This window comes from Thalassophryne amazonica, chromosome 16 (genome assembly GCF_902500255.1).
Source record: "Thalassophryne amazonica chromosome 16, fThaAma1.1, whole genome shotgun sequence".
Taxonomy (NCBI): Eukaryota; Metazoa; Chordata; class Actinopteri; order Batrachoidiformes; family Batrachoididae; genus Thalassophryne; species Thalassophryne amazonica.
The window spans coordinates 14772623-14784648 of NC_047118.1; the positions used below are offsets into that span (position 1 = coordinate 14772623).

The 12026-nt window shown below is 39.5% G+C and overlaps 1 protein-coding gene across 1 annotated transcript in view; it reads left to right on the forward strand.

Annotated features, from left to right (window-relative positions):
- Nucleotides 1-8116, forward strand: part of galr2b (galanin receptor 2b) — a 28869-nt gene extending 20753 nt beyond the window's left edge. Inside the window, exons 3-4 of the mRNA XM_034190907.1 lie at nt 488-867; nt 7324-8116. Of these exons, the coding sequence (XP_034046798.1) occupies nt 494-867; nt 7324-8086 (1137 nt within the window). The 5' untranslated portion in view covers nt 488-493 and the 3' untranslated portion in view covers nt 8087-8116. The remainder of the gene's footprint in view (nt 1-487; nt 868-7323) is intronic.
- Nucleotides 8117-12026: the final 3910 nt, after the last annotated feature.

Consider the following 12026-nt stretch of genomic DNA (forward strand, 5'->3'; position numbering starts at 1 on the left):
ATGCCAATTACAACCCCAATGCCAATGAAGTTGGGACATTGTGTAAAATGTAAATAAAAACAGAATACAATGATTTGCAAATCCTCGTGAACCTATATTCAATTGAATACACCACAAAGACAAGATATTTAATGTTCAAACTGATAAACTTTATTGTTTGGTGCAAATATTTGCTCATTTTGAAATGGATGCCTGCAACACGCTTCAAAAAAGCTGGGACAGGGACAAGAAAAGACTGGGAAAGTATAGATTGAAGAGGATTTGCAAATCGTATTCTGTTTATATTTACATTTCACATAATGTCCCAACTTCATTGGATTTGGGATTGTATAAAAATGTAAATATGGGCAAAGTTGCATTCATGGGTAGGCAGCTTGGGTCAAAAGATTTGTTCCTTGTGGTGGACATCCCACTTAGGCAGTTAAACCCATCAGGAGTGATGACTGTGTTTTACCTCACAAATGTTTCTTTTGTCTTCCTATTCCAGAAAACAATGTCTGATTTAGATGATTTCACCAAACCCGTAGGCCAGTCAAATGTATCTGACAGCTACCAGCTGAACCCGGCCAGTGTGATTGTGTCAGTGGTCTTCTCCCTGATCTTCTTGTTGGGCACCATCGGCAACAGTCTGGTGCTTGCTGTGCTTCTTCGAAGCGGACAGTTGGGATACAACACAACCAACTTGTTCATACTCAACCTCAGTGTAGCCGACTTCTTCTTCATCATCTTCTGTGTCCCGTTCCAAGCTACCATCTACTCTCTGGAGGGCTGGGTGTTCGGCTCCTTCATGTGCAAAGCGGTCCACTTCTTCATCAACCTCACCATGTATGCCAGCAGCTTCACGTTGGCTACAGTCTCTGTTGACAGGTATGTTAACAACTCCTTTGTCCTACAACCTCCAATCAAAAAATGTTGACAGTATGGAAAATGCAAATAAAATAAAAAATAAAAAAACTGCAGTGATTCTTACATTTACTTTCACTTTTATTTAATTGCAGACAGTACAGCATGAAAGATATTTCATGCTGTGTGTGGTCAACAGTATGTTATTTGTTAAAATGCATCTACTCGTGCGTTGCAGGCCTTCACATCATTCCAAAAAACGTTTTGACGCTAAATGATGTATCACTTTGTAATGCTGTCATTCCTTTTCACAAGTGATGAAGTGCTTCAGATGCTATTTTGTCGCATTTTTCTTAAGGTGTGCAATAGTGCTGGACTATCATTGCATTTGTTTCATAATTCTTCACACAGTGTCTATTGGAGCCAGGTCAGGGCTGCAGTTAGGACTGTCCAGTACCCGCACACTCTTCTTCCACAGCAATGCCTTTGTTAAGTGTGTAGAATGTTGTTTTGCATTGTTTGGTTGACAAATGCATGGACAGCCCTGGAAATATAATATATATATATATATATATATATATATATATATATATATATATATATATATATATATATATATATATATATATATATATATATATGTATATATATATGTATATATATATGTATATATATATGTATATATATATATATGTATATATATATGTATATATATATATATGTATATATATATGTATATATATATATATGTATATATTGATCTCTGCTCCCCTCCACAGCATGTCTTTTTCCTGGTTCTCTCCCTCAGCCCCAACCAGTCCCAGCAGAAGACTGCCCCTCCCTAAGCCTGGTTCTGCTGGAGGTTTCTTCCTGTTAAAGGGGAGTTTTTCCTTCCCACTGTCGCGAAGTGCTTGCTCACAGGGGGCCGTTTTGACCGTTGGGGTTTTTACGTAATTATTGTATGGCCTTGCCTTACAATATAAAGCGCCTTGGGGCAACTGTTTGTTGTGATTTGGCGCTATATAAATATAAATAAATAATAAATAAATATATATATATATATATATATATATATATATATATATATATATATATATATATATATATATATATATATATATATATATATATATATATATATATATATATAATACATATAATATTTTCATAATGTGTTTATTCTATGTTCTATTTTTCTTTGCCACCTTGTTTCTTTGTCTCTTTGTATCCTTCAGCCATGGTTCAGTTCTGTTCTAGTTTTGATCTGTCAGTTTGTGTGTTCATTATTGATCTTTTGTTCTTCACTTGTTTATTTTCCCCATCTCATTTGTGTTATCAGTTATGCTGTTATGTTGTGTTTTGTTTTTTGTTATCATGTAGTCACTGTTTTTCTTATAGTTTGTTTAACCACTTTGTTTCTTAGTCAGTTCCTGTTTAGTTTATAACTTAAAAACAGGACCAATGCTAACGTGTTAGCATGTCTATGGTAAGTTATAAAATACATCTATGAACTGTTTCCGAAGACCATAACAGGTCGATTTAACATAAAAAGGTAAATATTACTCACAGACATATGGTCTTTAGGGTTTTAGCAAGGAAAAATGACGATAAAGTGAAATTAAACAAAGAACCAATGAAGCAGCAGACTGAAGCACTGCTTCATTGGTTCAAGATTCAAAGCAAAGCCACACTGCAGAAATGGTTGATTATATGGAAGAAACAAAACATTTGCAGTAAAACAAAGTTATTTAGCAACTAATCGATAACTAAATTAGTTGACAACTATTTTAATAATCGATTAACTCCATTAGTTGTTTCGGCTTTACTAAACAGCTCTCCTCTTTTTGTCAGATCCTGTTTGGGATGTGTGTATGGCTGCATGCCGCCTGTGCGCCTGGGCTAAACCATTGTACAACTGTGCAAGCATGGGAAGGGCTCTCAGAGATCTTTCAATATTATTGTTAGAGCAGAATTATGTTTTGCATTCATTCTAATTATATATTTTTACAACATGAATTGTATGGACATTAATAACATGCAACACAAAAATGTATTTAATGCCAGTTTTTTGTGGGCCCCCATGCTCTGGGGCCTGGGTACATAGTACCCTTTACCCCCATCCCCCCAGTCTGACACCCCTGCACAGAAGCATCATTTGTGATGGAAGACAAAAAAATAATTATTATTATTTATTTGCCAGAATAGATTCAGCAGTTTTCATGCAACCATCCTTCTTGTGGACACACGTAGCAGCTTGCTCTGCGTTATGTTGTCATATTTTTGACTCCTCTAACTCACAATCTCCTGCATGGGAAGCGGACGCTCTGACTAGTCGGCTAAAAACATGGCTCTGGCCTGAGTGGTCGGAGTATCCTTTGGATGGCCAGGGAGTGAGGCCTTTGGACTACCATAGCGACTCCTACTGGCCTCCATCACTCACACAATGGAAATGCAGTAAAACTCGCACATAATGAATTCAGTTGGACCAGCGAATGCCGGCCTTAAATAAGCACCAGGCATTATGTTCATTAAAAGGATTACATTTGGTCGAGTCCCTCTTTCTTCTAAATCAGTTGCGAGTAGTACCTTAAAATCCTAAAGCCTGATTTGTGCTTCTCCAACTTCATAATCTGTGGCCATGCAATGATGTTGACGTGTGTGTGACCTTTTTAAAGTTCTCCGCTGTCTTTATGACATTTACAGCAGGAACAGTGGCTTTTTCTGGATTAATTTGTCCCTAAACAAGCTCCACTTCTTTATACAATCATCAACCTCCAAACCAATGATAAAGTACGTACAATTTCCCTCCAAGAATTGCATGTCATTTGAGCACCGTTTTCTGACTCAGTGTTATGAAGTTGGTCATATTTGGTGACTTTTCTGCCAAACGTATTTGATCCATGATTGCAATGTAATTGGCAGGCGCACTGCAAAAAACTATTAAAATATGACAGGAGAGGAAGGAGTGAAACCGGAAAAGTGAGAAATCACAACCTTTTGTGGTCTCCATCATTTAGCAGGTGTGCGGGTTCACAGCCCCACAGAGGGCTGCAACCTAAAGCGGTTCGGTTCGTCACACCCAGGGATATGTGTGAAACGTAACATCACATTACAGTGCAGGCAACAAACAGCATTTTGTTTGTTTTGTTGTTCACCACCCTTGAATTACACCCTGCCTCGTTTAGGTCCCATGTCTTAGGACGGTTTGAAAAAATAAATTGCCAGTCTTTTAATCAAGGTACAATATGGTACCCACTTTCCGCAAGTCAGCGGGTGTCAGTGCTGAACTTCATTTTGTACCTCTGTTACTGGGCACGTCCAGACTGCTCTGTCCAGTATATGCGAGGGGTTTTTAATGGAATACATTATGATCGGGCAGGACGTTTTGTCTGATGTGAGCGAAAATCACTTATATACGGTGATTATTACATGGAAAACCATACAAAAGCCTTGGGACTTTTGCTTTTGTCCAGTGAATGTGAATATCCGCTTTATATGATGACTGTTTAGGTGTGTTTTAATGCATTTATCACACAGGGTGGACTTAACAGTTTCATTATGAGGTCAGGGTGTTTTGTTTTTGTTTTGTTTTTGTAAGCCAGTCTCCAACTGCAGATTTTTGGTATCGATTGCCTTCCTGATTCCAAAAATTAAGAGATCGGACCTGATTTGTTACAATAGCAGTCAGAAGTTATGTGTCATATTGTTTATTATACAGCAAGTTAGAGCAGTCTACAAACAAAACTGAACACAGCCCCATGACACAACAGCTAAATGCTAACAACCACAGTTATAACAAGACTTTTCCACAAAGATAAAATATCTATTAATATCTGAAAACTGTCTTCTGCTGAAGAGTGCAGCGTGCTTTTTATGGGATTATGGATGTAATTACCCCCATCTGCACAAATTGCATCCAGTTATTCATTGTTTTGGATAACAATGTGTCCCCACATCACAAATTTATTAAAATCTTTTAAAAAATTGTGATAGTTCAAAATGACCAACAATGTTACTTTTGTCACCTGTTATCACCTATTACACTTCTGGGCTCGAGTTGGGGTTTGATGCTGCAAATGGAGCCAGTCGTGTGTCAAAATTCACCAATAGAAGACGGACTTTAATGAGAACAAATAAACGATCCATCTGAAAAATGTTTGACTGATGTATCACTGAGTATGGTGATATTATACAGGACACCAGTGTCAGTACAGACTGTATCAGAACACACTGCTTGTGTTTACTTTAGAGGATTCAATAGATTTTTCACCTTGCAAACTTGTCATTTCCTTCCTGGAGCGGAAAAGAGAAAGAACATCTGATGCAGAGGTTAATGAATTTCGTGTGTGTTCCTCTTCACCTCCAATGTACAAGAAAAAGCAGCAGGAGCATCGTGTACAGTTAAATGGGAGTCAAAAATTCTCCTGCAGGAATTAATCTGCACTTCAGCCTGAAAGAACATTGAGCACGTTGCTTTACCGTGGAAAATATTTTGCAGCCGCAGTGTGCTGCCCACTGGCAGAAACTACATTTTTTTGTAGTTTTATGTCACAACATTATCCACTGTGGGATTAAAAACAAGACTGTCTATATCTGAGTTACATTATACATGCAGATTAGGAAAATATGCACAGGAGGCTGAACCATGTCTGATCAAATTATTGAAGATAAACTCATGGATGCATGCAGTGCTGTGCAAAGATTTTAAGAATCACATCACTTTAATTAAAAAAAATATTGTGTTTTCCTATTTGGTGAGTAGACAGAAATGTGCAAACAAGCCGATTCCAAGAAAAATAAAACAGGATTTTTTTTCAAGTATTGTTTCATAATAGAAACTCATTAATTGTCAAGTTAGAAATACACATTATTATTTTCTCTAAATATTTCTTATAACACCTCTGTTCATTATTTATGCATCCAAGCACTTTACGACTCCTGCACTGCAGAAATACTGCTTAAAATTACACAATATTACCAATACTGCGTTAGCAAACTGTACATCCTTTAAATGTATATAATATATTCTTTACTCTAATAATGTGTATTTTATATTGTGGACCTCATGTTTGTTTGTTTTTTAAATCATCTGATGTAAACTTTTCTTATGTTCAAATTTTCTATGTAGCATGAACAGAGTAAGAATTTCATTGTGTGTTATAACTGCCTGTTTTTACTGGGAACAGGACAATAATAAACTCAACTCTTAATCTTATTTTAATAGAAAATAATGATTTGAAGATGTTTTGTCAAGTGTATTACAAAAACATGTACTTAAAAAAGCATTCATAAAACCCGAATTAGATTGCAGACCAACTAAACGAAATAATGCACTTTACTGATGAAAAGTGGTCACATTTTATTTATGTAAAATATATAAAGTGTGTCAGGTACATTCAGTGTCTCTAAAATATTTGTCACCGTGCTTTATACACTCATCGGCCTCTTTATTAGGTACACCTGGTTAGACCCCCTTTTACTTTCAGAACTGGCTTAATTCTTTGTGGCATAGATTCAACAAGGTGTTGACCTCTGACATCAACAAGGCATTTTCATCAACACAACTGCCGCTCAGTGGATATCTTCTCTTTTTCAGATCATTCTCTGTAATCTGTAGAGGTTGTTGTGCATGAAAATCCCAGTAGATCAGCAGTTTCTGAAATACTCAAAGCAGTCTGTCTGGCACCAACAACCATGCTGCCACATTCAAAGTTACTTGAATCCCCTTCTTCCCCATTCTGATGCTCGGTTTGAGCTGCTGCCATGTGATTGGCTGATTAGCTATTCGTGTTAACAAGTAATTGAACAGGTGTACCTAATAAAGTGGCAGGTGAGTGTAGGCAGTATCTTAAAACGACATAGAATGAATTTTCTGTAGATATTTATTAAAAGTTTTTGTTGTGCAAACACAACTGTGATGATGGCAACAGTCTCTGCAGACATTTTAGTTGCGCATATAAATTCCTGCCACAATATTTGCGTGGGTTCATTATGTTATTACGCTGTATACCCCACCTGGTCCTTTCTGTGTGGAGGTTGCATATTCTCACCTTGTGTGGGATCCCTCCGGGTGCTTTATTTCCTCCCACATCCAGAGACATGCAGGTTAGGTCAATTGGTGACTCTAAATTGACTGTTGGTGTGAATGCCTGTGTGACGTCCTGTCCAGAGTGCACCCTGCCTCTCACCCATTGACCGCTGGGATAGGCTCCAGCTCCCCTGTGACCCTTAACTGGAATAAGTGGGTATAGAAAATAAATGAATGTGTTGAGTAACATGAAATGTGTGGATTTGGAAAAACTGAGTTTGAACATTTTTAGCTAAGGTGTATGTAAATGTCTGTCTGCAACTGTAAATTTAAAATGCACTTTCAGACAAAACCACGCCCTGTTGTGACTGTCATACTGTACGCTGCGGCTCATCTATCACGTCTATGCAGTCCAGCTTCAGTGTTAACTATGTGTTTTCTTCTTCTTGCAGGTACCTAGCTATTCGCTATCCTCTACGTTCCAGAGAGTTGAGAACACCTTGTAATGCTGTGGTTGCTATGGTGATCATCTGGGGTCTCTCACTGGTGTTTGCGGGTCCGTATCTCAGTTACTACGACTTGACCGATTTTGCTAACAGCACCGTGTGCATACCCGGCTGGGAGGAACAGAACCGCAAAGTCTTGGACACGTGCACCTTTTTGTTTGGCTACGTCATTCCAGTGTTAATCGTGAGCCTGTCCTACACTCGAACCATCAAATACCTGTGGACGGCTGTCGACCCCCTGGACGGCATGTCCGAATCCAAGAGGGCCAAACGCAAAGTGACAAAGATGATCATCATTGTCACGGTGCTTTTCTGCATTTGCTGGCTGCCCTACCATGTTGTGATCTTGTGCTACCTGTATGGTGACTTCCCTTTCAACGAAACCACCTACGTCTTCAGGCTGCTGTCCCACTGCATGGCCTACGCCAACTCCTGCGTCAATCCCATCGTGTATGCACTGGTGTCCAAGCACTTCCGCAAAGGCTTCAAGAAGGTGTTCAGCTGCATCCTGAGTAAAAAAGGCAGGAATAAGGTGCATGTGGTTCACGTAGCCAACACGGTGCCCGGCTTTGAGGCGGGCTCCACGGAGGTTTCCCAAATGAATGAGGAGAACGTGGAACAGAATGAATGCGAGATGATTAACAGGCCGGCTGCAGAGCCGAGAGAAGCCACAGTGACGCTCAACCTGCCATTTCAGCAGCAGACCTGACAAATGGTCCAGGTTTGTTGAAGAATGTAGAACGCTTTATTGCGGGGGGGGGGGTTGAAATGCTGCAGTGAATTTTTTTTAAAGGTTTTTGTGATATTGATATATTTGATGGCAAAAAGGTTAAAAGGGTGCAGTAAAGTAATTCAATTACACCAACTGCATCCAAAATATGTGCATATGTGTGTGTGTGTGTGTGTGTGTGTGTGTGTGTGTGTGTGTGTGTGTGTGTGTGTGTGTGTGTGTGTGTGTGTGTGTGTGTGTGTGTGTGTGTGTGTGTGTGTGTGTGTGTGTGTGTGTGTGTGTGTGTGTGTGTTTTCCCATTATTTACAGTACTGTGCAAAGGTTTAAGGGATATAAATACGTCTGGAAATTCTTGAAATCAAAATGGATGGATGAGCTTTATTGTCATTGTCATTACAAGTGCAACAACAACGAGATTACGTTCACACTCACATTTCCACAGACAAGATACAGCAATTAATCCACAATTATTACTTGTTTACCGTAATAATGCCACACATCAGAATTAAGACAACACATATACATTTGACACTGTTTATGTGCACTAAACTTGAAACAGTCCGTTTCCGAATTGAGGCGATGTGAGTGTGTGGTAGCCGATGCAACAGGAGTCGCGCCGCCGCAAGCTTGGGGGGAATGGGAACCTGCCGCAGCTAAAACCACGCAGCCCCCGGAGCAGAGAAGGGGTGGCGTGAGCGGTGTATGATGGGGGGCAGGAGGGGAGGTAGGAGGGAAAGTGGAGCATGCTTCAGTCTTTGTCCATGTGTGAGTCTGTCCTTGTACTGGAGTCAGAGAGATAAGGAGGCAGCCAATGTTCCCCAAGGCTGTAGAAATTCTTCTGGAGGAAAACAACGGGGCATTTTGTCCTTCAGAGGCTGATAAGCCTGCCGTGTTTGTGCTTAAGAAGTGAAAACACTTTTACAGCTTCACATGAAAAATCCAGATCCCAAATTATGAATATTCCCTGGTCTCTAAAATCTTCTTCACCTTCCCCTGCAAGGTGCGCATTTCCTCCGAGATGTTATCCAACTTGCATCTGAGTTCAAGTGTTAATGCAGTCTGAGAATGCATCACCTTGCCCAACTCATTAATCATGACGACAAGTAAGGGGTCGTGGTTTGGCGGCAGCTGTCTTGCCAATTTCCTGGTAGGTCAGGGCAGCACATAAGCCAATAAGTATCAGCCCTATGAAACCAAATATGAATAAATCCTCGACGTCCTCCACAGAGAATGGTGCAAAGCATGAGACATGCCACGTCTCCCAGGCATCGAGAACATAGTTCCATCTGGGCACGCAGGGTCCCCCGCCCCTGATCTTCTTGTAGAAAAAAATTGTGTCAATAGCGTTCAGAGACCAGCTGATCAATTCCATAGTTAATCCAATATAGTTTTGAAGAATTCACAGTCTGCTAAATATCAATTATTTTTATTTAAATAAACCTTTAAGCATATTGTACATTTCTTCGTACTGATAAAACTACATAATGTCTTGAAGGTGGTCTCTTGCAGTTTATTTTTTTATATTTGTAATCAGATTTTTGTTATTTTATTAGTAAGTGATCTCTGAAAACTTTGCTGAAATCAATCATGTATGAGGCACTACATATACTAATATTATAATATTATATAAAAATGCGAGGCATTACTTATAAAGTGCTTTGAGCATCTGATGCAGATGGAAGAGCGCTGTATAAATGCAGTCCATTATTTATATATTAAACATTTCATATTAATTATTCTTTCTTTTTTGATTTATTTATTCATAAATTAGGTCCATAGCTTGCTGCTTGACTAGTTTATTGAAATAAATACATCAAAATGTCAAATTTTACTCTATTTTGACATCGTAATTTAATAAAAAAATGTTGCTGTGAGCTGATCACAAATGTACAGAAGACGACAAACAAACTATGATACACTCAATATTTCTTCCCTGCTTTATCAGGGCATGCACAAGCTTATTGGGGTCATGAAAATGTGGCGCTTCCATGATGTATCATGAACTAATAGATTCTTTTCGTGATGCCATCATGAAATGGAGTGAGTTGCGGTCAGTGAGTCACTGGGTCTGCAAAATTTCTGCCAAGGACTCAGTAAGAATTGTTGCATATTCAGCTTTGAAATGTTGCATTTTGACAGATACGTACACGTGGTATCTGTAAAGAAGGCCGTTTGTTTCCGTGCAGTTATGAAGCCTTGTTGGTCATCACATTGTCCTGGTGGCCACTGACACTGTTTGTTGCTTGTTAATTGAACAAAAAAAATCTGTTTTGGTCTCTCTCTCTCTCTCTCTCTCTCTCTCTCTCATCGGCTGATTTTCCTGGCTGAATTGTCCAAAACTCCCTGCCTGAGGAGCACAAGCAGCTGACACCATGCCACAGCTGCACACCATCTGACAGCTCTCCACAGACACTGCAAAGCTATTGCATGTGTAAAACCTTTGCATAGTACTGTATCACAAAATGGTTGGTTAATACTTTCTAGAAAGAGAATTTGCAGTATTTCTCATCTCCACCATCTGCCTTATTCAGTCTTTTCCTCCTGTGATTAATGGTGTTTCCACAAATGTTCTGTATTTCATTTCACAAAAACTACTGCAAACCTAGCTGTGAAATTTTGGGTTCTGATAGATATAAGTGAGGTCCAGTTAACCTCCTATTTTGGGCCATGTTGGCATCTCCAGTCTCATGGATTGTTGTGATTCAGCAGCACGAAATATACATTAATCTTTTGGTTGATCATATTGTCACGAAAAGTGCAAAATTTTCATCATGGGAGCACAAATTCATTCTAATTCATTCCGTGATGGCTGCACATAATTAAAAGTGCAGCAGTGGGGTTAGAGTGATTAAGGTTAGAGTTGGGGATAGGAGTAGGATTAGTAATTAAGTAGTAGTTAACGGGAGGACAAAAAAAAACGTGAGACTGGGCTGTTTTTAACATACGGAATACACATAACATAAAATAAAAGCACTTACCTGTCGCTTGTGAAGACTTCTTGCTTATCGTAGGGTCTTGTTGGTCACTATTGCTTGTTCAGTATTTGCAAAATTATTGTGGTGCATCCCAGAATGTGTCTTATAATGTCACTGAGTACTTTTGCTTTTGGTGCCAAAGATGTTCTACGATAAACATCAGACTTCAAACATGCATCGAGTTGCTTTAACATGGGGTTACGGTCATCGTTACGGTTTTTAAAACACACCAAGAATGAAGCAACGAGACGCAAAGCGGGCTTTGTGATAACTATAGTTGTGGTAGTGTTGGTAATCTTCTATCGTAATGTAGAGGGCTGGCAATAAAGTATAGGTCCTTTTCATTTTTTTCAAAAACTATATGGATTTCATTCATATGTTATTACGTCAGACATGCTTGAACCGTCGTGCGCATTTTTTTTTGATGAAAGACGTGCGGACGGATTGCAGCGTCGGCTCGCAGCCGCTGCGACGCTCCGCCACAGGAAAAACACCTCTGTTGGAAGCCTTAAGGACAAGTTGGAACATGTCCAGCTGTTAAACAATTTCTCATATACTCACTCCACTGAAAGCCATCAAAAGCCGCCTGGATTTTACAAATGGTTATCAACACGGAGGTGTTTTTCCTGTGCCGCCACACCGCGCCGGCTGCGTCCCGATGCGCGGACCCGTCCGCACGTCTTTCATTAAAAAAATCTCCTTTAACAGTGGAATATCCGGATAAAATGCTGAAACCGACTTCTTCTGAAATTTCTCTGTTCTCTCACGACGTCCTGGATCAATAGAGTCTGAAATGTGGAGGTTTTCAGCTTGAAACAGGCTGACGACGGCGCCTGGGAGCGCTGCGCGACGTCTCGCACCGTGGGAAGTCCTTAAAGCGACAGTATCACCTCAAAATCTCTCATCAGCCGTTAAAATTTTCACCGAAAACCAGCTTAATTTTT